At 32.2% G+C, this 27,698-nt stretch overlaps 4 protein-coding genes and 2 long non-coding RNA genes across 10 annotated transcripts; 1 reads left to right on the top strand and 5 right to left on the bottom strand.

The window, feature by feature from the left end:
• Positions 1–294: 294 nt before the first annotated feature.
• On the bottom strand, positions 295–2,021 carry LOC133815851 (uncharacterized). The gene is made up of 3 exons (XR_009884862.1): positions 1,926–2,021; positions 1,096–1,132; positions 295–639 (listed from the first exon to the last, which is right to left on the bottom strand). It is a non-coding gene; the product is annotated as an uncharacterized LOC133815851 (long non-coding RNA).
• Positions 2,022–3,751: 1,730 nt separating this feature from the next.
• Positions 3,752–4,548, bottom strand: LOC133813939 (probable pectinesterase/pectinesterase inhibitor 20). Its single transcript, XM_062246966.1, has one exon. It carries the CDS (start codon positions 4,546–4,548, stop codon positions 3,817–3,819), a length of 732 nt encoding a protein of 243 aa, XP_062102950.1. The 3' UTR covers positions 3,752–3,816.
• Positions 4,549–4,603: 55 nt separating this feature from the next.
• Positions 4,604–6,029, bottom strand: LOC133813938 (probable pectinesterase/pectinesterase inhibitor 7). The gene is made up of 2 exons (XM_062246965.1): positions 4,693–6,029; positions 4,604–4,618 (listed from the first exon to the last, which is right to left on the bottom strand). Exons 1-2 carry the CDS (start codon positions 5,749–5,751, stop codon positions 4,604–4,606), a joined length of 1,074 nt encoding a protein of 357 aa, XP_062102949.1. The 5' UTR covers positions 5,752–6,029.
• Positions 6,030–6,441: 412 nt separating this feature from the next.
• On the top strand, positions 6,442–9,789 carry LOC133815850 (uncharacterized). Its single transcript, XR_009884861.1, has 7 exons — positions 6,442–6,775; positions 6,854–6,912; positions 8,573–8,626; positions 8,711–8,918; positions 9,023–9,115; positions 9,198–9,302; positions 9,381–9,789. It is a non-coding gene; the product is annotated as an uncharacterized LOC133815850 (long non-coding RNA).
• Positions 9,790–10,726: 937 nt separating this feature from the next.
• LOC133815849 (uncharacterized) lies at positions 10,727–13,143 on the bottom strand. Its single transcript, XM_062248636.1, has 4 exons — positions 13,053–13,143; positions 12,740–12,880; positions 12,340–12,516; positions 10,727–11,378 (listed from the first exon to the last, which is right to left on the bottom strand). Exons 1-4 carry the CDS (start codon positions 13,100–13,102, stop codon positions 11,066–11,068), a joined length of 681 nt encoding a protein of 226 aa, XP_062104620.1. The 5' UTR covers positions 13,103–13,143; the 3' UTR covers positions 10,727–11,065.
• Positions 13,144–15,900: 2,757 nt separating this feature from the next.
• Positions 15,901–20,382, bottom strand: LOC133817340 (pentatricopeptide repeat-containing protein At4g31850, chloroplastic-like). 5 transcript variants are annotated; one of them, XM_062249835.1, is made up of 6 exons: positions 20,193–20,381; positions 17,899–19,973; positions 17,440–17,725; positions 16,988–17,045; positions 16,419–16,560; positions 15,901–16,333 (listed from the first exon to the last, which is right to left on the bottom strand). In XM_062249835.1, exon 2 carries the CDS (start codon positions 19,855–19,857, stop codon positions 17,959–17,961), a length of 1,899 nt encoding a protein of 632 aa, XP_062105819.1. In that variant the 5' UTR covers positions 19,858–19,973; positions 20,193–20,381; the 3' UTR covers positions 15,901–16,333; positions 16,419–16,560; positions 16,988–17,045; positions 17,440–17,725; positions 17,899–17,958. The 5 variants fall into 5 exon arrangements, with proteins under 5 accessions (XP_062105819.1, XP_062105820.1, XP_062105816.1 ...); XM_062249836.1 differs by having other exon boundaries at positions 20,232–20,373; XM_062249832.1 differs by having other exon boundaries at positions 17,899–20,382.
• Between the last annotated feature and the right edge of the window lie 7,316 nt (positions 20,383–27,698).

Below are 27,698 nucleotides of genomic sequence, written 5' to 3'. Positions count from 1 at the left end.
AGAGCAATGCGGACATCTTAACCAAGCCTTATCCATAGGACAACGTCTTGAAAAACAGGCTCCCCTGTTTTGCCTTCATCAAACATGAGTTTGAGGAGCGTGTTGAAGAAGATGATAAATTTAGTGATGTTTTATCTGCTTATATGGACTAAAATTGTAACGACCTCCTTTCTTAACATACATATATAGTGTAAAAACAAATTTTAACATAAATACGACAATACTGAAATTCTGAATTTACAAAAACTTTATTAAACAATACATAAATAATGTTTATAACCTCAAACCTCAAACCACACAATACTCACAACTAAATAAAAACTTTATCTTACATACAAATCTTAATACTTTTATAAATCATTTTCGTGGCGTTACTACACCTTAACGTAGAAATGAAAATGTATCCAACTGATAAATTGAAAAGCTTTATGTAAATTACAAAGTTCATGAAATACTTTTAAAGCTTTAAGTAAGTGATAAAGTTCACAAAATACTTTTAATGAAATATAATAAAACCAAGTTTCTTGTTTATTTATAAAATAACATAGCAGAACTCCACTCCCTTCAGGTCAGCCCCATATGTACAGTCATGTTGGCTCCACGTATACTCATCAACGATTTATATTTGGGGCCTCTTACCTACAATACAAAACATTAACTGATGAGCTAAAGCTCAGTAAGCAGAATAACTACCTCATATGCATTAAAATAAACATGCAACATGCTATGTATTCTCTTTCTTTCTTTCACTTTCCTTTCTTTTGGGCCCTAGAGGATGCTACTGCCGGCATTACATAGGGAATCACATTCCCACCTGAACATAAACATGATAATAGGGAATTTCCCGCATAAACATTCATCATATAGGGACGTACATCTCCCTCCTTAAATTTTTGGGACTTAGGTCTCCCAAGCAGCACCTCTACTTTAACATTTTCAATAACTTGTCTGTGAACATTAAGCGTGCTTATGCATAATATAACATTCTTGAAAATAACTTATGCATAAGAACAATATGACAGATTAACATATAAAGCATATAAATGCACATAAGACACATAAAATACTTGTATTGTAGATGAGGATTCTACTTACCTTGCGTCTTGATAAAACAACCGAAATTGTTAGCTTCCTGGTAAAAACACAAACTATTAACTTACATAAAATCTACATGATGTAATTTTAGTTTATAATTGTTGTTATTCTATTTTTCTTTTCTTCTTATTTTATTGTTTATTTTATGTCCAGACATAAGGTCATACTATAATTGTCCATGGCAAGATCCTGGTCTAAAAGTCGTGGTCATGGTCATGGTCATACGGAAATGTCCAGGTCATAGTATCAGTCCATAATAATAGGGAATAAGGTCATATAATAAAAATCCAAATAGTCCAAAGTGTGACCATAGCCTATATAAGTTTAGTATTATAAAGATACATAACAAAAATAGTTTATATTTCAATTTTGGCATTTGTAAAATATGACGACATGGTAAAATAATCCATATATAAATTTTAGCATTTTAATGGCATAGTAAAGTAATCTATATAAATTTTGGCATTATAATGGCATGGTAACATAATCCATATATAAATTTGGCATTATAGTAAAATAATCTATATATAAAATTTTTTTGTATTATAACGGCATAGTAAAATAATCTATATATAACTTTTGGCATTATAATGTCATAGTAAAATAATCTATATATAAATTTTGGCATTATAACGGCATAGTAAAATAATCTATATATAAATTTTGGCATTATAACGGCATAGTAAATTAATCTATATATAAATTTTTGCATTATAACGGCATAGTAAAATAATCTATATATAACTTTTGGCATTATAACGGCATAGTAAAATAATCTATACATATATAATAACTAAATAACTGAAAATAAAGGCTCGGCAAGAGCTTACCTAAAAGGTTTTCGTAGGCTAGCGTTATGGACAGAACTTCGCCTAGATCTCCGAGGTTTAGAACTTTAGAAGGATGTTAAGAAGATTTTTAGGTATAGAAAGAGAAAGGAAAATGAGGTTTTTGTGATTTCAAGATGAGTTTTGGAAGGGCTATTTATAGGAAAAACTTGGGATACTATTCTAATAAAATATTAAAAATAATAAGCATAGTGGAATAATAACATATTCAAAATATCAAGCATAGTAATTTGCTTAAGTCATCACTGTGTCACTACCGCATCAACATGTGGAACCCATCGGGTGGACCCCGCTGTGGGACCCATGTGGACCCTACTGTGGGACCCTTGCGGACCCCACTATGAATAGTACCCGGTGAATAGTAAAAAAAATGAAAATTTCTCAATCTTCTTATATTACTTAGTCCAGCATTTTTGACTCACAAACTTTTCTGAAAAAGTTTCTCTAACACCCATAAATTAATTATTCCCACATGTTGGTTACTTCAACAACTTAGAATTTGTTAAAATCCCATAATAGAAAACAACTATACCCCCAACGGTCATGATCACTATTCACTAACGGTCATAAACGGTTAGTTTTTGTCCTATAAATACTTGTTCCTTCAACCATTTATTTGCACAACTTCTTCACCTTTTAACCTTCTATAAAAATTCATCATCAAATCATGAATTTCTCTTTATTTTCAATAACTTTAGTGATTGTTTGCTTGTATTTAGCATCATTCTATGGGTATTATACTAATGAAATGCCCATGAATGTTATAGTTGCATATTCATTAGTTATTCTTCCACTTTACTTAATAGCTCTAACATTCGGTTAGCATTGTGATGCACTCAAAAATGAATAAAAAATATCTTCTCTTATCTTTCATAATTGTTATAATTTGTAAAAAGAAAATGGGAGTTACAAAAATGGTCTGTACTACGTACATGGATTCTAGGTAGGACAGAATTGCAACGTGCTAATTTCCTTTTCTTTTCTGTTTTGTTATTTTGTCTTTGGTATGATTTCAATCTAGAATGGGAGAACTCATTCTAGAATAGTACTGGCGTATAAATATGCAGCTCGATCAACTCCTCTTATTCATTGAGTTGGAAAAATATACAACAATACAAGTTTTAGGTCATGTCTCAGTCCATTTCTTTTAAATTTTGATAAATTTTTAATCAAACAAAATATTTACCAAAACTAGTAAAAGGGTAGGGTTTATATCAGCATTGAGTTCCCTCATATTCTAAAAAGTATTAGTTAGGTTCTTATACTTTATTTTGTATCATTTAAATATCTTCGGTTATAAACTAATTTACAAAATACGCAACAAAAAGTGTCTTATGATTCAGTTAATAACAACAACAAAAATTAAATCGATTTCTTCTACATATGCATTTTGAAAATTATTTTTCAACAAAAATGATATATGTGATACACAAACCCATTTAATAATTTGGGACCTAAGTGATACTTTTGTAAAGTTTGGCAACTACGCAGATATAAAACCTAGAAAGATAAGATGGCACAAACCAATAAAATAAATTAATTAAACGAGTAAACGATTTTTTATTTAAAAAAAAATGAGTAAACGATTAATGAAAATATATATATAGTAATGACCATAAAAAGGAAAATTTGATAGCAATTCTCAATAAAATAATATTCATTGTATAGTCTTACCATTAACTGTTGACCACATGAAGTCTCATAGTATGATACATAATGAATAATATTATTTATTAAATAGTGAGATATAGTTTTAAACTGAACCACCACAAAATGAAGTGGTTCCTATAATGTAAAAAAAAAAAAAATTAAGTGGTTGCTTGCGATTCCACCCAATAATAATAATAATAATAATAATATAAACTTAAATGAACTAAACTAATCCTGCAGTATAAGGCACTCGCGTCTGCGGCAACCACAAATCACCATTTATAAATCTCGACACAGTAAAATCCTGAGCTTCCACGGCGTTGATGAGGTGAAATGCTGGCCACGTGACTCGCTTTGTAGTATATGAACCGCCACCCCAGTTATCAAACTCGGCCAAATACGAATTGCGTGTACCAAAATCACTGTCGTTCCATCTGTGCCAGCCAGCTGGGTCGATGAACTCGTCCATGAAGCATTCCATAAAAATGACTCGGCAGTAATCCCTCCACGGCCTCCCCAGATAAGTCTTGGTTTCTCTGCCTTCTAGGGCTCTAGCGTTAGAGGTGGCCAAGTCGGGGGTTGGTAAAATGTTGCAGTTTTGTATGGAGATGCCAGTGTTTTGGTTGCGGTCGGTTCGGCCATGGGTTGTGATGACAGTGAATTGGCCGGTGAGGGGCTTCCGGACATAGATGTTGCAGTTTTGAAGCACAGCGGAACCGTTGCCAAAGATGTAATCTATAGTTCCGTAAATATCACAGTCTCTGTAGAACTGGCGGTGAGTATGTATGTATAGGGTGTCTTGATACCCTTCGAAGCTGCAGCTGTAAAATGTCGAATAATCAGCACTGTTCCGTAATGCCACTGCCTGAGATTTGTTCGGCCCGGCCGTGTTTACGACTGTTAGGTTCGCGCCCAGAAAACCTTGACCTGCCAACACTGCCACGCAGGAAGTCATTTTTAAGGGGTTACAAGATTTTTTCAAAGGTAAAAAATGATAATTTTCTTTTTAATTAATGGGAAAGTGGCTTTCAAATCCAATCATTTTTTTTAAATTTAGTATAATTAACTAAAAAATTATATATTTTTTAATTATATATACTTGTATATACTTACAAAGAGTAGCAGAACTCCAAGTAGGCCATCCATCGGCGTGACTATGGTTCCCAGAGATTATAGTCTGGCCGATGCCATCTCCAAGCATGAACACGTTAGTCTTCTCCCTACCTACATCCACGTATTCTTCGTAAACGCCGGCTGTCACATACACCAAAAAGTAACCATCAGAAGCAGCAGCACGGCCATTATAATTATTAGGCGCCGCGTTAATGGCGTCTGTGATGTTGGTGAAGTCCCAACTCCCGTCCTTGCTCACTACAACGAAGTCGTTTATAGTAATTGACCCCTGCTCGTCTCCATTATGGTCAACACTCACCTTTACTCCTTTCAAAGCCGACTCCAAAATAGCCTGCCGGTTCGCCTTGTCCGATACTAGCCTGAACCTCGGCAAAGACGACGACCAGGCTTGTCTCGGCGGCAATGGTGGAGTAGTAGGCATAGTACTACTGTCCTTCTTATCTTTGGGAACCCAACCCTGAGTGCAGAGAGCGAGCGAGATGCTGTGAAGCTGAACGTCGTCGTTTATCATCTGCGACAGGTCGTTTTTTATGGTCTCAGCAGTAGGCGTGGATTCTAGTCCCTCTAAGCATGTGTAGAGATTGGTCAAGACCGCGCTGAGCGAGTCCCGTAGGTCTTCGGCTTGATTAATCGGAAGGAGCTGGTTGGCTGCGTTGACCATAACGACACAGCTTTCTAATAGGTTGACATTGGAAGAGACAAGCTCCTGGCAATCCTCGAGAGCTCGGATTGCCATGGGCTCTTGTGTGCAGTTGTGAGCTGAAGAACTAAGAATAATGCGCCTCTGAACCGAGTTACGAAATCTCTGAGACCTTACCAAGGATGTTTGGACCGAAAATCGGCCGTAGTGGTGAATATCATGGGTGGAAGTGTTATTGGGGAGCGTTTTGGTGCAGTAAGACGAATGCTGCGTGAGGCTGCATATGTCATCTATGGAGAAAGATATGCAGAAAGATGGGAGAAAAAGGAGAATAGTAATTGACGAAGACCAGAGTAGCAACTTTCTATTGGTAGTACTGCCCATGTTACGTTATATGGTAGCTTTTTTTTTTTTTTTTTTTTGAGGATATGATAGTGTGAGAGTTAGGTTAAGGTTTGGTTTATACTGATCAGAAAGGTATAAATACATGTATTATATATATACAAATATTTGATATCTTTAAAAAACAAAATTGTTATTTATCGCTATTATTCACATGTTAAATGCTTATTTTAAGGTATTTGTATAACTTCAACGTTGAACTACAAATGGAAAGCAAGAGTTAAAATTAATGTCCTACACGAAATGGAAGAGAGAACTGAATAAAATAGATCAACTTAGGTGATAACTTATCGGAAATAATAATTGTATTTGATAAAATTTATAATTGAAGTATGTTGACAAAAAATTATTAAAATAAAAAATATTACTTTTAAATATTTTTAATAATTTAATTTTTATTATTTTTTATTCTATTATCTGTTTCAAATATTTTTATTTGAATAATTTATATATTAAATAAATATATAAAACTATTAAATATTCTCCAATAAACTAAACTCTGAAGTTGGATCAAGTTTTAAATTCTAACTTTAACTTTAAATTAATATTAATAAATAGCAACTTATTAATATTACTCATAATAGATGGACATTTTTTTAAATGCCTATTTTAAATTTAGATTAATTTTAAGTGATTTTATAAGTAGGTGCAAAATATATTAAAAGAGAGTACACAACTAGCACTACAAAAAAAAGGTTCTATACCGAGAACACTATACCGACAACATGTCCTCGGTATAGACATTTCATATGCGCGGGACATTTTCGCGGTTTTGAATAGGTTTAGTTGCTATACCGAGAATCTATACCGAGAACATGTTCTCGGTAGAGGGTTTATAAATATACCCCACAGCCGCAAAGCCCCTTCTCCTTCCTCTCTGGTTTCTCTCGGTTTTCTCCGAGCCGTCCGCCTCCCTCCGCCATTTTCCTCCGTTTTCCTCCCAAAAAGCTCGGTTTTAAGCCTCAAAATTGCCAAGGGTGAAGGGATTTCTGTGTATTTGTTGAAGGTATGGTTTATTTATTCATTTTATATATATATATATTTATGAAATTGTATAATGATATTTTGTAGTTTTTGTTTGAAGGTTGGGTATTCGGTTTTTGTTGGACTAAAGAGATTGCTAGCAAGATATTGAAGGCATTGGTAAGTTTTTTTTAATTTTTCTGTATTTTTTTTAATTTTTTTTCAATTTTTGAATAATTTATGTTTTTTATATAAATAATATAATATTAATTTTAATAAAAATCTGAAATTATTATATTAGATAGAATGTATTTATTTTTAGGTTTTCAAAATAAGTATTAGTAAAAATGATATTAGGAATTAGAAAATTGTTATATCAGTAATTAGTATTTTTTTTAAAATAAATTCTATGTTGTTTTGGTGAATTTTATGTGTATTAAACATATTAGTAAATATATTAAATATTTGAGTGTTAATTTGAAAATTTTGGTGGTAATGTTAGTATGTTGTTGTTGTCAATTTTAATTTTTTTTGGTTATGTTAGTAGTAAAAATTCAAATTTTATGAATATTGATGATTAATTTGTTGTTGTTAATTTTTAGTAGAATTTTAATATTTTGGTTAGAAAATTGAATAATTAATAAAATTTAGACTAATAATTATAAATTATATAGTCGTTTAAAATGTATTTGTAATGCTCTCTGCATGATCTGGGTCTGGATATTTTTTATGTCTTATTTGCAGGATTTTAAATTTTGGGATAGATGAAAATATAGTCATTATGCTGCCGAATTTTTCTATAGAATTGTAAAATTTAGAGATATTGTGAATATTAGTAGAAGTACTCAATAAAATTTCTAATTTAATAAATAGTGAATTGATAAGTAAAATAATATATTTTAAAATTAAGATTAAAAAAAATTAACATTAACATTATGCAACTAAATTTTAATAAAAATAAACATTAATTAAATAATTTAAGTAATAATTAAATCCTAAAGTAAATAAATAAATTTTAAACAAATCTTAGAAATTTTGTTTAAATTAATAAAACTATTCAATAAAGCATAAGTAAAATATGTAATTTAATAAATACTAAATTAATATGTAAAAAAATAATATTTGTTAGTTCTGATTAAATAAAATTAACAAATATATTATTAGAAAACCATTATTAAAATTAAAAAAATTAAATTTAATATTTGTTAGTTTTAATCATTATTAAAATTAAAATTAAAAAAATATGTTTTTAATAATATTTGTTAGTTGTTTTTAATTTTTCTGTATTTTTTTTTTAATTTTTTCAATTTTTGAGTAATTTATGTTTTTTTTATATAAATAATATATTTTAAAATTAAGATTAAAAAAAATTAACATTAACATTATGCAACTAAATTTTAATAAAAATAAACATTAATTAAATAATTTAAGTAATAATTAAATCCTAAAGTAAATAAATAAATTTTAAACAAATCTTAGAAATTTTGTTTTAATTAATAAAACAATTCAATAAAGCATAAGTAAAATATGTAATTTAATAAATACCAAATTAATATGTCAAATTTAAATAATTTTAATAATATTTACATTGAAATATATTATAGTTAGATATCATAAAACAACATAATTAACTTCAAAGAGCATAAGACATTAAAAAAAAACATATTTAATTTTATTTGTTTTTTTCTTTGGTAATAAGAAATTATTACCAAAGATATAATAGTGTTATTATCACCTAGTGATAATATTATATTTTTTTAGTGTTCATCACAAGAAGCCTTAGACCCGTTTAGAGAGGGTGAGCATTGAAGACTCTTACATTTGCCTCTCTCTGAATTAGGACACACACGTGGATTAATTTGACCGTCAGATATCCCAGCTGATTGTGAACGAGGTAATACTTTACACATTGATATACTCCTTAAAATTTAACAATTAATCCATATTAATTTTAAAATATTGAATTTGCATACAATAGCGCCTCCAAATAAACGTGGACGCCATAAAGGATTGAACACGCGGGAAAAGAGGGAACAGTTGGGGCATCCTCTCCCTCTCGAGTGGGATGTGCGGGGGAGAACATATAAAGAGATCGGAGAGTACAGCTCAAATTTCTCAAGAGAGCTCGGATTACTTGTTCGACAGTACCAAATGCCTCGAAAGAAAGAATACTTGCACATTTGGAAGTAAGTAGTTTATGTATTTTCCGACGCCCAGAAATTACGGTATTAATTTCTTGCTAAAATTAACTATCTTAATTAAATATATTACTAACGATAACTTTTTGCAGAAACGTTCTGTGGTCAACAAGGAAAATAGAAGGAAACTGAAAGAGCTTAGCTATGGAGGTTCTCAGTCAATCCAAGCCCTACGCTATAAAAAGGTTAGTTAATTAATTATTTTTTAGTTTATTTTTCTTATTTACGTTTAATTATTAATTTTATAAAAATATATGTACGTGACAGCGCAATTTAGAGACTGGGCAACTTGAGTCCATCCCGGATAGCTAGATGGATACTCACCATAAATCAGGCACAGGGTGGGTGACAGAGACAGCCAAAAATACTTGGGTACGTTAAGTTTTTTTAAACATTTTTCAAATTTTTAATTGTTTCAAAATTTTAATTACATTATACATTGTATCACAGGAGGAATTGCGTGCATACCGCGACACACAGCAGACACAGGCAACTGATACTGAGAGTTCCACACCAGTTTCGAGTGCGCCTGAAGATGAAGACATATCTTTGGTACAAACTGTCTTCGGAAACGACGGGGCCACCAGAAAGGATATGGACGTATCCTTAACATAAGGGGCCGAACTCCATTTGATTTTCGTCCTTCACAAACTAGAGATGAAGAGTTGTCTGAGATGAGAGAGCGTCTTCGACAGTTAGAGGAGCATGTCCGGACTCATTGTATCACCCCGGGATCTCAATGTGCCCCACCACCACCCGATGATCCCGATGTTGGAGCACCGACTCAGTAGGACTTATGTATGAATTTTATTACAATTGACTATTACATTATCATGTTTAAGAAAATTCTTTATTTTGATTCAGCGAACATGCTCTTATGTTTTTATTTATATGTTTAATATAAGTGTTTTAAGTTTATTCTATTTTTTTATATTTAATTCAAAATAAATAAATAAATAAATAAGGGAATAACAAATATAAAAAAAAAAAATTGGGGAAAAGTCTATACCGAGGACATTGTCCTCGGTATATACCACTAAGATGTCGGTATATACCAATACGATGACAAATTGGGGATGGTTGTACCGAGGACTTTTGTCACTTTCTACCGAGGACAATGTCCTCGGTAAAACCTATACCGAGAACATTTTTAATGTCGTCGGTAGAAGTTTTGTTTTACCGACGCGGATGTACCGATAACTTTCTACCGACGACATTGTCTCGGTAGAGGTTATACCGAGGACATTTGGGCTTATACCGAGGACATTTGTTCTCGGTATAGGCCCTGATTTTTGTAGTGTAGTACTTTTAAAAAAAAAAAAAGTGCATGATTTCTCGCTCGGTATAAGAGTATGTTAATGCATAAATATTCTTTGGGAATATTATAGTTGTAAGTTAAGAAAATATGAAGAATGAAAGTACATCAAACAGAACTATGCTTCGTGCGTGACCTTTTTAATTAGTTATATGTTTTCTGGTGATACATACGTGCGTGCTTTTAGTTACTACTATTTTTCAATTTTTAGACCACAATTATTTTGATTTTCACTTAGGCATATCTAGCACTTCAAAAATACAGTGTGTATATATATATATAGTAATTAAACTTAGCATATTAATCCTGATCAAACATTTAATAAATTGCGAAACTTTAGCTCTTTCAGCACCTCTCATTTTAAAAGCAAAACAAGTATTACTTCCCAAGAAAAAAAAATCAAAATCCACAATTTTTGGAGCACATTGAAAGAAGAAGAGAGACTACATTGATATATTCTCTAAAATTATAGGACAATGCATGGAATAAAGTTAAACTCGTATTGATATTAATTCTTTTAGTATGGTCTTTGTTATATCTTCTTTAAAAACTATATATATTTATTAGATAAGAAAATAGAAACAATTAATTTTAATCAAAATCCCTCGTTGCCTCACAGTACGTACTGCTTCTTTCTTCGTGAAAACACGCCTTTAATTAATAGTGGTGGCAGCTATAACTTTCTCAGCTCAATAATCATTATTTTGGAGAAACTCTTTATGTGCTGTTAGACTAGATGAATAGCAATCAAGTAATTAAATGTTTCAAATTTCCCCATTTGCTTTTCCTTGGCTAGATATGAATTGTAGTAGTATGCGCCTCAATTATTAGTTGGTGCTGAAAGTGTAGACCTACAAACGGGACAGTGGTCACTTCTCTCCACCCACGGCACAATGCAGTCCTCATGAAACATGTGATCACAAGGAGTGAGCATCACTTGTTGTCCAACCCTAAAGTCCTCTAAGCAAACGGTGCAACTCTTTGTGTCTTCATTTCCATCACTTTCCTTTGGTGTGTACACGTCTCTCCTGATGAGATTCAGTGAGGGATTCCTACGACTGCTCCTTGCTTCTGCGTACGGCTCTGATCTTGGTTCCATTGCCCTCTGAGGATGGGCGGTCGGTGGTAGCCAACTGCATATATGGATGCAGAGTAGGTAAAAACTAAAATGTTATGATCAATCACTAAATAGCAACATAAGTTATCAGTAGTTTCAATGTCACTTCACTGCGTACTAATAATCAGAGCAAGAAAAGAAAAGAATAATAAAGGGCTCTAGATAGAAGTATATATAACATTGGCTAAAAGGGATATTGTATGCAATAGAATTCTATTGTATAATAGATAGTGGTATGTTACACACACTTGAACCAAAGCACGCGACAAATAAGCATACGCGTGCATACGTGAGCTTATATTGCGAAGGTGCAATATTAGTGCCCAACACCACAACAAGAAAGTGCATATCTTTATTGGTATAATTTAATACTAGGTCTCACATTCAAATTAATTATCATATGATGTCCTTGTTCACAAAAAACAACACTATTTAAAATTGATATCTTTCCTATGTTGTTTTTACTACAGTTGCCGAGTTAGTAATCTGCGCACGTGTGAAAACTACTACAGTTAATAGTGTGATGATTAATATCATTATTAACACATGCTATATAAAAATATGTGTGCGTGTATATGTAGCCCTTAACGTGAATAGATTTTTCCTCTGTTTCTGTGACAATATATATATATTTATGCGGTTATTATTTTATTGCTGTTTTTTACTTTAAATGGTGTAATCATAGCAGACTAATTGTATAAATTTAACACTCCATATGATATAGTTTAGTTGTGTCTATATATATAATTATAAATCGATTATACTTTTCACATTTTCCTTGCGAAGAAGATCATTAATTGTTGGCAGTGGTAGAGCCGGCCAGGATACATATTTGCAGTAGGGCAGAATAGATATAATAAAGGAAAACAACAACTTAATTTATATCAGGGGAATTAATAATAAGTTAATAAATATATATATATAATAAAAATAAAAGATAGATCGATTAGCTAGATTTGCAGTGTTGAATACCTTACCTGGCATATTGTGGTGACGATGTTTGCTGGACTGGCCAATTCCAGCGGATAATCGAGCCCGGCAGAGGGACACCACAACTACTATTCCCAGCCCGGCCAGTCTCCAATGCCGGCTGCTCAGTAGTGTCGAGGAATGCGTAGTGAGCCGAGGGAGCGAAGCTTGGTAGTAATGATGAACTTGAGAATGATAATCAACAATAATAGTTAAATGAACAGTTAATATATAATTACCAGCAAAACAAATAGCTATCTCTCAATCATTGTAGATATATTTGATAATATAAGCTATTATATTTGAACATTAACGTGTATGTATATGCATCGAATTTAACTGATGAATATATTCACATTATAAATCTCTTAATAATAATAATATGAACCGTGCTGCGTGCTTGAATACCTGGAATATGGTTGTCTCCTGAACTGCCTTGGAGGGGCCATGCTGCTCGTCCTAGGCCAGTGAGTCACCGACACCGACTGTTGCGTTTCGAATATTACGAATGGATCTGGGGAATTAGGAGAGCTTTGTAGTAATGGTGAACTGCATGCAATTGTAGATAAGGGAGAGAATTAAGAAAAACAATTCATTATGATAATAATAATAAGCCATTAATTTTAGTGTATGCAATGAAATTTAATCTATAATTATAAGACTCGCAGAACTAATAATTTTATCCCTCGAACAGGGAGATTATACTACAGATTATCAAGACCTGCTTTGGCCATGATGAATTACTGTCCTTCTCGACCAACGTGTTTCCATTGTACCCCTCTCTAGAATTAGAAACCTGCTAATTTCATATACAAAAGAATATAAACTAATTAATGTTACGATCTTATTAACTTTTATATAGGAAAAATTGACGTTGGAGGGGAAAAAAGTCAACGTAAAAACTAACTGTTTCAGACATAAACAACAAAAGGAATCTATATTCTCCTAGTTGCTCTTATCATCATAATAAAAGTATTAATTGAACAGGGATGGAATTTGATTCTTTGTGCTAGCTTGCTAGTCATGTATTCATTGATCTCAAATTAAGTTTTATATTCCTTTCTAGGAGAAGGAACCCACAACACAGTAAAACAACATATTAGCACTTACTCATTCATTCATTCACGGCGCCCCTTATTAACCACTCAATTTAACCGAAAATTCTTCTTTTCTTTTAGTTCGTTTGTTTTATTTTTGATCAATTTTAAAGAATTCTTATTGGTTTGGCTCAATAGAAACATGAGCCTGAAAAGGGTTGCTTTGAGAATCCAAATTCGAGAGCGCTGGATTCCTGCTTCTGTTCAGCATACTCTGTGGACTCTAATTTGTTTGTATTTGTTTTGTCATAATGAGAGATATTTAAACTTCAATATCTTTCACTTGGTTGAAAATATGAATTTGATAATTTCTATATAAAAATATATAAATCCTTTACACTGCTCTGTTTTCTGCTTTCATGTTTTAGCAAGTTGTTTTGGTTTTAATCCGCTCGTTAAGTTCTGAAAAGTACGATTCTTTATGCACTTGAGATTGAGAAATTCTCGAGAAATTGTCTTCTTTTTGGTGCTACTCCATCTAATATACATAAATCGAAATTCGGCTTGGCATATATTTCTGAGAGAAACTAGAGACTCACCTCACACCGTCAAAATGCCACAAAATATAATTAAGGGAAAATATTCATTTGATACTCTTTCTTTTATCAAATACTTACGGATTTGCTACTTTGTATTTAAATTATCAATATTACCAAACTACATTTATATATAATTAAATAATTAAATTTTAATTTGAAACTCGTATCATATAACTGATGAGAACTTGGTTATATTGATAATATTTTATTGTTCAAATTTAAGTTCAAGATATCAAATATTTAAAATTTCAAATTACAAAATACCAAAGAAATATTATTAAAAATATAGAGTATTAAATTCGTATTTCAATAAAACACAAGATACCAAATAATTATATATCCTATAATTAATAGAGCATGAGTATCAAATCCATCTACAAATTTACACCTTAACGCTTCAGCATTAGGATCCTCACTGTTGGCTTTGGCAAGAACGATTAAGAAACTGATACCATGCATAAGAAACAGTGCCATACAAAAGCCCTATGAACCAATTATTTGAAAACAACATAGCCTTGCAAAAGAAAATAAGAAAATCACATAAGTTCATTCAACCAAATTGCAAAAGCTGTGAAGACAACATAGATACAATAAACTACACCGAGCTTTTATTAAAGCTTTCATGAGTACCACTCAAAAGCACAAACCCTTTCTACAAACTGTAAAATCCTCTTAAATGCCAAATTAAGAGACAAAAATATTTTAATTATTTTCTTATTTTTCTGTGATAAAAACGTGTATGAGCTAGCTTATATTGCTGTGTTTAAGCTGGAGAAAATCATAGTTTATTTTCCTTTTAATTCTTCATTATATTTAAATGGAAAATCTCCAAAAAAGATAAGTTTTGTTGTAAAACGTTCCAACTTGATCCTTGTCTATTTATTCCTAAATTTCAGGGATAAGAAATCAAACAAGTGATTGAAATCTTGGTCCTCACGAGTTTGAACCTATACTGAATTATGTTCAGGAATATTTAATCTTGAAACATCATAATTAGATATGCATTGACAAAATTTGTATCTAATCTTGCAGGATTTATGTTGTACGAGATTTTTTAAGATTTCAAATATTCTCATTTAATTTTTGATATCTTTGAAAATATGACAGCAGTGGGTTTTCTCGTCTATAAATAAGAGACCATTAGCTTTTTGAAATGTTATCTCTTCTATTCTCTAGTTTCATAATATATCATAAGTGAGAAGAGTTTTTCATTTTGTGTTCTTTGAAAGGAATTCATTGGTATAGTTTCACTTTCACTAGTTGTTATAGTTTCACTTTCACTAGTTGTTTTTGGTATAGTATTAGTGACACACTACCTTCGGAAGAAAATACATCCAGGACTCACTTTGGGATGAAGTGAGCATTCATCAACAAGCAAGAATGAATTTTGAACTCTTAGTGAATTTACAAAGATTAGATCAAATGGAGTGAATACTTTTAAATTGCAGCGCAGCAAATAATAAGAGGGAGTGTATTTTTGCTTAAGTCAAACCTGTTTGTGATACTTTATTAATCAATTTTCTTCTCTGGGTCTACGCCTCCACGCCCTTGGACTAGTAGTATTGGCAAGGATACTAAAATCACATAAAAAATGATATCTATCTTTAAGTTTTCTCTACTTATTATGTGTATATTCTGATTTCTGATTTATCAGAGTATTGTTCTGTTTAAACAAATTTTAAATTACGACTTTACAAAACGGACTTTCACAAACCATGACTTCCCTAAACAGAGAATGGTTGAATTATAATATTTAATTTAAAGCCAACTAATAGGAGCATTGTTATCAATAAAAAAAATTCTTATAACAGAATGTATATATATGAGATGCACAATCAGCAGAAAACGTGATACTTTTTTCTAGAGTGAAAAAAAATATTTTTTAAAAAGTAATTTGCAATGTGAAACTCAAAGAAAATTGGTACGAAGCACAGAACATTATATCACACCTACACAGTGATAGATATGTATATAAGAAAAAAACAAAGCCAACAAGGAGGACCAAGTGACTTCAGGTTGTCAAAGGATAGTTCAGTCCCAATTTGTTACCTGGGTTTTCTTGTACATATGACTGTGATAGCAAAGCCAATACATTGAACCACTTCCAGGCTCTTTGCCACCAGAAAGCTCAAAGGTAACTTGGTTGCTATATATACATTAAAAACATGCAATAAAATTCTATTTCTTTCTTTCTCTCTCTCTCCCTCCATCTTTCTGATTTTGTTTCTTTCTGAAGACATGCACACATAAAAGCAAAGTCATCTGCATGGAAAAAACAGAGGAACTTATATATGATTGTTCAGAGTTGAATTCTTTTAATTTGTACATATCGAATCTCCACCAGCTGAAAAAGCTTGATTTGCTCCCTGCAGAAGATAAATAAAACAATTTAAGAACTAAACCAAAATCTAATACTAACTTATAAATCACATGTTTATTCAATATAATTACCATATAACTAGTAAAACCAATTCAAGTCTGAGTGCAATTTGATAGAAGGACCAAAGCAGTGATTGCTGAACAGGAGTTGTCGCAGCATCAAGGGAAAGGTCGATCTTGGAGTCACCATAACTTCATCTCAACTTCAACTGCGCTATAATAATTATCACAATAAACAAAAATATATATTAAAACAAATAGAGACCGAATTGGGAACATCAAATTAGTTCTATTTTTCAAACTTTAGATTTCACAGTCAACATCTAAACTGCTTTTTTATATCGCTCATCTTCCAATATTCCTACTGTCATGATATCTAGTTAATAGAACATAGCCCTATTATCTATAATTGATTATAGACACAAGATTGATAGACCTGAGAACTCCAAGAGTTGGATCAGATTATAAAGTTTCAAATTGTGCCTAAGAATCAATCATAGCAAAATCAAAATGAGATGAGAATCAATTCAATTTCTCAAATCTAAATGAGAGCAAATAACAGAGAATGCTCAAATCTGATATCAAAAAGTAAATTATATCATAGACAAGCAACTTAGAATTAAATGGGGTCATAATACTACCTGCAAAGTTACTGCACTCTTGCTCATACCATAGCCAACTCCAACCAAATGAAAGAACCTTTAAAACAAATAGATTAAATAATGTTTGTTCAGTGTAAGAATAAACATCACTATCAAAATGTAAATGCAACATGGAAAAAGCATTATATCAAATTCCAGATATGCTTCTTAATGTAAAACAATTTTCGAGCAATGCTACCAAGCAAGTGTCGTGCCTTTTAGCATTCTCTTTTACATTTGGGGACAGCAGCAGCACAGAGGGATGTGAAAAATCCATATGCTGCTGATTTGGTGAAAATATTAAAATTACTCCTTAGAATCCAATACCTAAAAAACATAAGCTGCTGATTTAGGTGAAATCCACAATAAAAATTATAACATAAACCCAAAAAAAGAAAATAAGTCAGAGAATAAAAGCTACAGAGTGAGATAGAGAGAGAGCTAAAATTTACCAATATTGGAGAGAGAATGACTCCAAGAAAGAGTGCGAATATGAGACAGCCGACCAGACAAGACAGATCACCGGAGGAGGATGCTGGAGAAGCTGCTAAGCCAATGAGAGTTATTGCGTTAATGAGATAGAGCTTAGAGTTCTCAAAGAGAGAGGATCCTTCAGCCTCTTTAGAACTCAAATATTTAATCAAAAGTACATATGCAACCCTTCACCACTGAACTTGTCGGAGTTCCAATATGCATATGAACAGATAATCACTTAGCCATCCCTCCAACCATTTGGTCCTGAAAATGGTAAGTTCATAGAACAATCTGAAATAAGATCTTTCTTAAAGGAAAATCTACATCCAAACACAGTTTCAGAGAAGAAAGTGTTCATTGAGTAGAACATACTGAAATCATAGGCAAAAATCTCTAAATCTAAGTGTTGTAAATAAAGTTATTCGAAGGGCTTATACCTTCAAGAAAATTCCAAGAAATGTCTATTGATCCATTTGTATTTAAATGAAACGAAGTACTCAAGTTCGAATAGGAAGTTGTTTAAACGTCTCTTCATTCGGGTTGCAGCCATCAACTATCATTTTCTCATAAACTGCATAAGCATGATCTGGATTCCCTGACAAGCTGCAGGCTCGAATGAGAGCATTGTAGGTGGAAACATTAGGTTCAAAACCCTTATGTTGTAGCTCTTCATACATACTCACTGCTTGCTCAACCATTCCCACAATCCCAAGACTGAGAATTAGATTGTTGTACGTGCAAAGATCAGGAAGAATTCCTCTGCTCTGCATTTCAGTGTATAGAGATAAAGCTTCTTCTACCCTCCTTGATCTTCCAAGTGCGTAAATCAAATGGTTATAGCAAATTATATCAGGACTAAGGCCAGTCTTCTTTAGTTCTTCAAAGTAATACACAGCATCATCAATTTTTCCTAAACGGCATAAAGGTTCCAGTAGAATTGTGTAAGTCTTCAAGTCTGGTGTTATTCCTTCTTTAACCATTCTTTTAAACAACTGACAGGCAGTTTCCACATCTCCTGTTTTCCCAAACCCATTTATAAGAATATTGAAAATCACAAAGTTAGGTTTGCATCCATATTCTGCCATCTCCTCAAAGAAAAGCATTGCTTCTTCATGTCTTCCCGACTTACAAAGTCCATCAATGAGTGGGCTGTATGTATGAGGAATGGGGGAAAAATCACAACCTACATGATCATAGTAAAAATCGATAGCTGCATCCACACTATTAAATTTCGCTAAACCGAAAATGAGAATACTATATGTAACTGAATTGGGCTTGACACTCAAGGATTTCATCTTACTGAAAAGTTTTAGAGCCTTATCCAATCTACCTGCCTTTGATAGTCCCCCAATCAAAGTGTTGTAAGTAAGAAGATTTGGTGAGATCCCTTTCTCCTTCATGACACCCAGAGTATCAAATGCTTTATCAACATTGTCTGCTTTGCATAAAGCTTTAATAAGAATGGTGAATGTAACCACATCATGAGCAAAACCATCAGCTTCCATTTCATCCCAAATTTCTTTGAATGTTTCCAGCTCTCCACAATAACTTAATTTGTCCAACAAAGTAATGTAAGTTACACGATTAGGTTTGTGAGTGTTGCTAGCTTTCATCTTTACAAACAAAGCCTTTGCAATATCAAGTTTACCAGCTTTACAGAGAGCATCAATGAGAACAGTATAAGTAATAACATTTGGCCCGCATCCCTCTTTGTCCATTCTCTTGAATACATCATAAGCCTCATCAATTTTCCCGGCCCTTCCAAGAATTCTAATGCATATGGTAAATATATGAGTATCAGGCCTCAATCCCAAATGTTCCATCTCTTTTAACAGACCCATTACAGTTTGAGAATCCCTGCAATTTCCAAACGCTACCATAAGTCCTGAATAAGTCTTCAAGCCTGGCTTCATTCCTTCTATGACCATTCTGTTGTAAACCTCCAACGCCTCCCTACAAAACTTTGACTGGAGAAGAAAATAAATCAACCCATTATACGAACATGCATTCAAAACAAACCCAGCTTTTCTCATCTTCTCAAGCGCAGTTGGTGCTTCTCGAATTCCACCCCTGATGTCAAGACTTTTAAATATAGCAAGATAAGTGTTCAAATTTAGGTAAACGAATTTCTTTTGCATGAAATCAAAAACAGCAGTCATATCCTCCACCCTCTTATAAGTCATCAAGACTTCAAGCATGTAATTGCAGGTTTCAGTGGTGTGAACAACATAAGGTAACCCAGCAACAACCATAAAATATGAAAAAGCATAATTTGGGTCCGTCGTAGACTTAAGAACCCTCATAACCTCATCTGAAAATGTCACAACTTTATTCTTCTCCTTTGCCCATTCCTCCCCTTCCTCTGGGGTTTTCATAACAAACCCACATAAGCCCATTCGTTTTCTCCTCAATGTCAACCTACTTCCCAAGTACCCATAAGCACAAACCTTTAAATTCCCAAAGTTTCTTTCTTTAAATGACTCTCTATGACACGAAACAGCTCCTACAGTCTCTGCAAAAGCACAAATGTAACTGAAACTACTACAATACGTAGCCGGAGAGCAAACTGCTGACAGACCCATAAAAAGAACTAGCAATCGAACAGAACAAAATCAGTAAAGATAGCAACTTCCAGACACTTGCGAAAAGTCTCAATGCACCGTTAATGTTCGACAAATTGCTCCTGAGATAACAAAATGCTATACATATAACAAAAGGGGCAGGCACTTACAGGTGAGGTAGAGAGAGAAGAGAGAAAAGAGAGGCGGACCTCAAAGCTTGGAAGCCTTGATACGCTGGAGGCAGGAGTAGTGACTTAGTTACGGCAATCCAGAAGAGAGAGAGAGAGCTGAGGAATTTTATAACGTTTTACCAACTTTTATATCTCTTCTTATTTATTGAGTGTTGCTAGCTAAAATGTTAAACAACACATTGGGTGGCAGCCATGATTCTCTAGTTATACTCATCCTACTTATTTGAATATTAGGCACTAACAATTCTCTTATTTATTCAGAAAAAAACATATATTTTCTTATTTTTGTCATTTATTTATAATGAGTAATTAAATGTTGTATTTGTTAATATATTTTCTTTTATACATGGTGATGAACTAGAAGATGAAAAATTTAATTTTTCTTAATACTGTTTGGAAATAATATTTAAACATATGAAGGTACATTAGAATTATAAGATTTGAATATTTAAATAGTTTTTCTTATGTTTCATATTTGTATCAAGTGTTGTTGCAATGCTGTGAATGAGGCTGATGCTAATCTCAAGGACACAACAATTTTGTACTCAAACATGGTATGTCCCAAGTAATTAATTTGACCTCGCAATTTTTTTTATCTCGATAAAATACCCAAACTTCCTTTCTGTAGATTCAATGCTCATTACACACACCACTGTTTATTTTCATTCTTTTGTTAATAGTTTATTTTAGCGTTTTTTTAAAGCAAAAATGGTAGCTAATGTTGAAAAGTCTCCACCTACTTTATAAGTCTCTAAAATCTCCTAGAATTGTTATATAATATCTAGATGTTTCTAGCATTTTGGGTCAAGCTCATTGTAATATTAATTGCTTAAAAATTATCTAAAAAAATGTCAGAGTTTTGTAGAAGCTTCCAAAGTTTTTTTGGTAAGAAAAATTGCTAGAATTTTCTGGTATATTATAATCGGTTAATATAGCCAACTTCGAGTAGTATATATAAGGGACTTGGTCCCTTGCATGTGTGTCCCAAACAGTGCGAGTTAAAGTGAGTTTTAAGTATATAAATATATCTCAAATAAGTGTGAGCAAGTGTGTGTTAAGTGTTATATAAATATGTCTAAAATGAGTGTGGGAGAGAAATTATATATTGTGTGCTCAAAAGTAAGCGTGTAAATGCTTGGTGTGCGTCGTGCTCAAGTGTTGTGTCTAAGTCTTGGTGTAATTATGTTTTATCTAATAATGTACTTACATTGATTTTGACATGTTGTGGTGTTCAACAAGTGATATCAGAGCCAAGTCGAATAATTTAATGAGTTTCTTGGAAAGATCGAGTATGGTTTAGTACTATATAGCTTGTTGTCAAAATCAAGCTTGCTTGGTAAAGATGGAATTTTAGCCAAGCCACGATAGGTGACCTTTCAAGTGTTTAGTGGTATTAATAAACTTAACAATATTCGAAATTACAACACGCGACCGATGCATATGGAGGCAAATCTCCAAAGTCAAGACTTGTGAGAAATCGTTGGAGGTAATAAGGTCACACTACCAGAGGATGTTGCCACTCTAAAGAAATGAAAGATTAGAGCTGGCAAAACAATGGTTGTTATTCAATTCACAATATCGAAGATGAAATGTTGGAGCATGTTACATAAAATTGATAACGCAAGTATACGTATCGTTTCAAGTAATAAAGTGCAAAAGCACGAGTATCATCCCACGAAAATTGAATTACTAAGTACCAATAGCTAATTCTTAATCTCTATTTGGCTAAAGAAAGATTGTCGATAAGAGTAAACTAAAACATAACATAAAAACTACGAAACAAAAATAATTAAAAACTATAAACTCTAAGCAAATAACGATGAAGATAATTAATCAATGGATGAAAATTCGTTGATTAATTACTTTCACCGATGTGTTTTTTGCACAAGCAAAAGTAAATTTTATGTTAAGTACTTTTATATGTTTTAAGATGTAAAATCCTATTATTGGCTAACATTTTTAAATAAATATATTTTATTATTTAAATGGTATTTTTTGAAATTATATATTGGGCATTTAAGTGTGAATGTGTCTCATTTTAGTAAGAATCAATTTTTTACTAAATGCATTTTATATATAGTCAAGTTTCCTTAAATATTTATGGTGACCTTGTCTATAATGAGTATGTGTATTAAAGAATTATTCTCTGTATATTTTTCCTTGATTTATCTCTCTAAAATAAGGAAATATGAAGCTTGTGCCCAAAGGAAGGAAATTTTGAAATGAACTTAGCTGGGTTTTAAGACCAAGTTCGTCCATTTCTAATACTACAGAATGGTTGTCTGTCACATCTGGAAATTCCTGCAGTAAATGAAATGAGAAGTTATTTTGAGTAACTTCTCGATTTGTTCTGATTTAGGTCATTAAAGAGATTGGGTGGCTTAGGGGTTTCTAGAACTCTATAAATGCTAGACCTAAGCAGCAGCCATTCTTAATCTTCACCATTTCTAGCGCTTTATGCTTTTGAAGAGTTATTTTATTTGTAAAGAGTAGTTCTTGTTATATTATCTCTTTGTTTGTTTGTTTGTTTGTGCATTGTGTTGTTTATTCTTGAACAGGTTATAAAGCTTGTGTACGTCACATACAAGTCTTCGGGAGAAGATTTCCATAAGCCTTACTTCAGGATGAAATAAGCACTCATCAAGATCATAAGGGATTTTGTGCTCTTGGTGATTGTCAAAATCATATTATTAAAGTGGAGTACTTCAAGGTTGTGACAAAGTTTTAGAGGGAGTCTATACTTGTATAAATCAATTGTTTTTTGTACTCTTGAGACTTTACTAATTGATTTTATCTCTGGGCATGGCCCCGTGGACTAGGTTTTCTGATTCATCGGCAATCTGTCTTGATACATCATAATATCTGTCGGTTCAAACAATTGTTTAACTATTCTGCATTAATTAAATTTTTTGTTAAATTCAGTTGGTAATCTTAAAAAATGGGATTTCAATTGGTATCAGAGTGGTTCACTAAACTTTTAGTGAGATCTTGTGTTTTTCCATCCGTTTATTTGTATTTATGTTTGCAACATGTCGTTTTTTGCAGAAGGAAGTTCTATAACTCGACCACCATTGCTTAATGATTCAAATTATCCTTACTGGAAAGTTAGGATGAAAGCCTTCATCAAATCTCAAGATGAGAAGGCATGGAGAATTATTTTGAGAGGCTGGTCAGCACCAATAGAAGTTGATGAAAAAACTGGAGAAACAACGGTAAAATTTGAGTTAAATTGGTCAACAACTGATGATTTACTATCTAGTTACAATAACAAGGCCTTGCATGCCTTATTCAATGGTGTTGGCGAAGGATATATTAAACTCATATTCTCTTGTGATTCGGCCAAAGAAGCTTGGTAAATTCTTCAAACTCAATTTGAAGGAGCAGTTGATGTCAAGCATTCTAGGTCCATTATGTTGCAAACAAAATTTGAGGATCTTAGTGTAATATCCAACATTTTCATAATACATTTATTTATTATAAATCAGAGTTTTAATACATAAAATGTACAAGTTTACAAATTTAAGAAATAGTAATGGAAAAATAGTGTTTAAAATATGATTTTATGTTTTTAATGAGATTAAAGAGAGAGAAACTTGAGTAGTCAAATATTGGACCCAAATGTCATATAATTTTAATTGGGGATTTTTATAAAATTAAGAAAGTTTTGCTAAAGGGCTTATTTGAAAAGAATTTTAGTATTTTGGGTCCAAGTGTAATTTTAAAAATAAATTTAAAAAAATAAGAAAAGAAAAGGCTTCAGCCTTTCTTTTTACCCGAGCCCCTCTCTCTCTCTCTCTCTCTCTCTCTCTCTCTCTCTCTCTCTCTCTCTCTCTCTCTCTCTCTCTCTCTCGCGTGCGTGCGTCTGCCCGACCACCGAACGTCCACCGGCGATCACCGTTTATAGCCACGCGCTGGACCGTTGGATTCAGAGGTCTCCGAACTATCGACCACGCGAGAATCTAGAGCTCACTCGCCGATTAAACACCTCAACTGGTCGATTTAAGTTTGGCCACCCCGCGACTTCAAAGTTGCGATTCGGCCACCTCGAGCATTCGTTTGCCAATCCGTCACCACCATCGTGTTCCTCGTGTTGTGGGCTTCAAAACCCAATAACTGGTTCCTACATCTACCATAGTTGGGTGGTGGGCCCACCACGAGCTACCGCGATCCACCGTAGACCAATGGTCGAAACTTAGTGTTCGAGGTTTTGAAGTACGTTTTGAAGTACGTTTTGAGTCTCAGAAAATCATCGTTTGACTTGTTGGGGAACCCGATCACTTTGGTATAATTTCTTTGACCTATATATTGTGATTTAATTGTGATTGATTAGAATAATTGTTATTATGTGTATTTATAGTATATAATTATATATTCTTGATATATGGAATATTTTTTCTGTAATTATACTGGCTGTCTGGGATTATATGTATTTTTTATACAGGTTTTAATTTTGGAATTGTCCACTTTATAGCCGTTGTGCTGTTCAATTTTCTAGAAAATATTAAATAAATTATAAAAATACATATTTAATTGATTTTCCATTAATATGGAAATTATTATGATTAATTAATTTTAATTATTATTGTTATTGTTTTGTTAAGTAAATCAAGAATATAGATTCATATATATATATATATATGAAAAGTGTGATTTATAGTAAACCTATCATTTAACCATTATTATTGTATATTAATATTTTTATTAATATTTGAATATTAAAATAATATCAAATATTAGTTTCTTACAGTTATTGATATTTGTAAGACCAGTGAATTTTGGAGAAAGTATATTTATTATATCACTGGAATTGATATTATGACTAATTAATAATAATATAAATATTTATATTTATATTATTATCATTATATTGATTATTACAATTTTATGTTAAAAATATGATTTCTTTTATAAAATGACTATTTGAATATATATATACATTCATATATGTATTGTTATTGGGGTATTTTGTTATTATTATTGAAATAAGTTTATTTATAGATGATAATTATTATTGTTGTTGTTTTTGTTATTATTATTATTATTATCATGAGAGTACATTATTAAATGAGCAATGTTTTATATGAAGAGTTATTTGTATTACGTTGATAATAATTATTATTATCATTCATATAGTTTATGGTATTGTTAATATACACTATCAATAGTGTATATTTACGATTTTGATAGAATTTAATAAATGATGTGCCTTGAATAGGATTTGTATGGATTTGATTGATTGACTCTTGCTGAGCAATTTTAAAATAAGCTAAGGACCTAAGGTAAGTAAATCTCACATTTTGTGCTTAAGTGTAAGATGCATGACTACATTGATTGTGTACATCTGATGAGTTAAGTATGGTATGATGATGATGCATATGATAAGTATGTGAAGAATGGTTATATGAACACCATAAGGGTGTTGTGTGATATGTAATTGATGAATTCCGTGATATGTGAAATATGTCTTACTTGGTTAAGAATTATGTGCAAGTATGTGTTCTTATGTTGATGGATATGTGGATTACTTTATGTTCATGATTTGTTATATGTTATGATATATGAAGCGTTTAAGTTCTTAGGCTGGAAACCTTAGACCTGAGCCATAGCTCTACGTTAAGGTATAACAACGCCACCAACCCAAAGCTTCATGTATTATGACTAAAGATGTTTTGAGTTATATGAGATGTGATACAATGCCTTGATTGAATACCATCAAACATGAATCATGAACATGAACATTGACATTTCAGCATCAGCATGTATGCATGGCATGTACAGTTACGTGATACATTATTATATGATATAAGACCATGCATATAAATATGAGGAAAATTGTGAAATGCCTTGAAATGGCTTATGTGAAGTGAACATTTTAATGACACAAGGCTTAAGCAAAGTGATAATAAGATGTTTAAAAAGGGTGCCACTGTTTTGATGAAGCAATCAAGTAAGTTCAGTAAAGAAGACGGAAGTCTATAGACTTATAGTGGCTGCCCACTAGTGTGGGCTAGGTCAGAGTTGACCATTCAGATATGTTTGCCATGTTTCCGTCTTTCTCCTCCATATGTGTAATAAGTATGGCAGCTATGGCAACGATGAAATGAGTGTTATGATAAGCTTAGCTGTGATGATGGCTAGCCGGAGGAGAACCCATGGGATTCTATATGATATGTGTAACAAGCCCTGCAGGCATTGGCCGAATCAAACAGTGTGCACAAGTGATATTGGGCCCATAAAAATGTGAAACTAAAAGAAATAGCATAAAAGTAAAGTTTGAAAGTGCATGAGCAATAAATGAAATGCATAAGTATATAAGTCAGCATATTAGTATATGTGCACTACAAACTCACGACATTCATGTGTATGTGTATGCATGAGATTTGCTTACTGAGCGTTAGCTCATTATGTTATTTTCCAACATTTTCCCAGGTGTGGCTTTAGCTATTGAGCAACTTGTGGAGCACGGACTCAGTAGCAATGCAATAATGGTTTAGAATTTTCATAGGGCTGCCTTAAATTTAAAGTATTCATACGTGTAATAATTTCTACTAATAAGTTTATATAAAAGTTTTAAATTTTTCTGTATTTCTTCGTATCATTTTATTTAATTCTTTTGGTCAAGTGCCTAACATACTCGTAAACTCTAGAATTACGAGTATGTGGCGAACGTACCCTACCTTAGGGACGTTACACTTAGGATGTTTGAGACTAAAACTCTTACTGAATTTTATGAAAGATTATCTGATATTGCTAACGAATTTTTTGCCTTAGGAGAAAAATTAGAAGAATCTGTTTTAGTTCAAAAAAAAAATTCGTGTCTTACTTGACAGGTTTAGCACCAAGCTAATGGTTATGGAGGAAGTCAAAGATTTGAATACTATGAAGGTAGAAGAACTAATGGGTTCACTTCGAACCTTTGAACTGAATCAGCAAATCAGACAAAAAGAAAAACCGACCAAGGTAAAAGAAAAAGAAAAATCTATTGCTTTGAATTTTTTTGAGAAGGTAAGTTCTGAGGATGAAGATGATGATGAGTTGGCCCTATTGACAAGAAATTTTCAAAAATCTATGAAAAAATTGGGCTACAAAAAGAATTTCTCTAAAGGTAATACATCTTCAAATCCCTATTTTCCTAATAATAAAAAATGTTTTCAATGCAGGGAATGTGAAGGATTTGGTCACATTCAATCAGAATGTGCAAATACATTGTAACGACCCAAATAATCTATACTTGGACCATTAGAAACTACTATACTAATTTTAAGAAAACTCACAAGTGAAATAATCATAACTTCATTAAAACTTGTAAAACAAATGTTAAACTATATAAAATTTAAAGTAGGATATGGGATCCCTTTATTTTTAAAATAAAAACATAACATAACTTTAAATAAATGGGTTACAAAATTAAGTGCGAAAAATACATATAAAGCATAATTTTTAAAAGACTACGAAGCGACTTCATCCTCGAATCGAACGCTCAAT

The sequence above is a fragment of the Humulus lupulus genome, chromosome 2, assembly GCF_963169125.1.
Source record: "Humulus lupulus chromosome 2, drHumLupu1.1, whole genome shotgun sequence".
Taxonomy (NCBI): Eukaryota; Viridiplantae; Streptophyta; class Magnoliopsida; order Rosales; family Cannabaceae; genus Humulus; species Humulus lupulus.
The sequence above is the reverse complement of the archived record's forward strand: the minus strand, read 5'-3'. Positions and strand labels throughout refer to the sequence as shown.

Coding starts and splice junctions, on each gene's coding strand:
- LOC133813939 (XM_062246966.1), bottom strand. CDS start 4,548: ATGACTTCCTGCGTGGCAGTGTTGGCAGGTCAAGGTTTTCTGGGCGCG.
- LOC133813938 (XM_062246965.1), bottom strand. CDS start 5,751: ATGGGCAGTACTACCAATAGAAAGTTGCTACTCTGGTCTTCGTCAATT.
- LOC133815849 (XM_062248636.1), bottom strand. CDS start 13,102: ATGGAAACACGTTGGTCGAGAAGGACAGTAATTCATCATGGCCAAAGC. Junction 12,881..13,052: donor ATTCATCATGGCCAAAGCAG/GTCTTGATAATC, acceptor AATTGCATGCAG/TTCACCATTACTACAAAGCT. Junction 12,517..12,739: donor AGGAGACAACCATATTCCAG/GTATTCAAGCAC, acceptor ATCATTCTCAAG/TTCATCATTACTACCAAGCT.
- LOC133817340 (XM_062249832.1), bottom strand. CDS start 20,043: ATGGGTCTGTCAGCAGTTTGCTCTCCGGCTACGTATTGTAGTAGTTTC.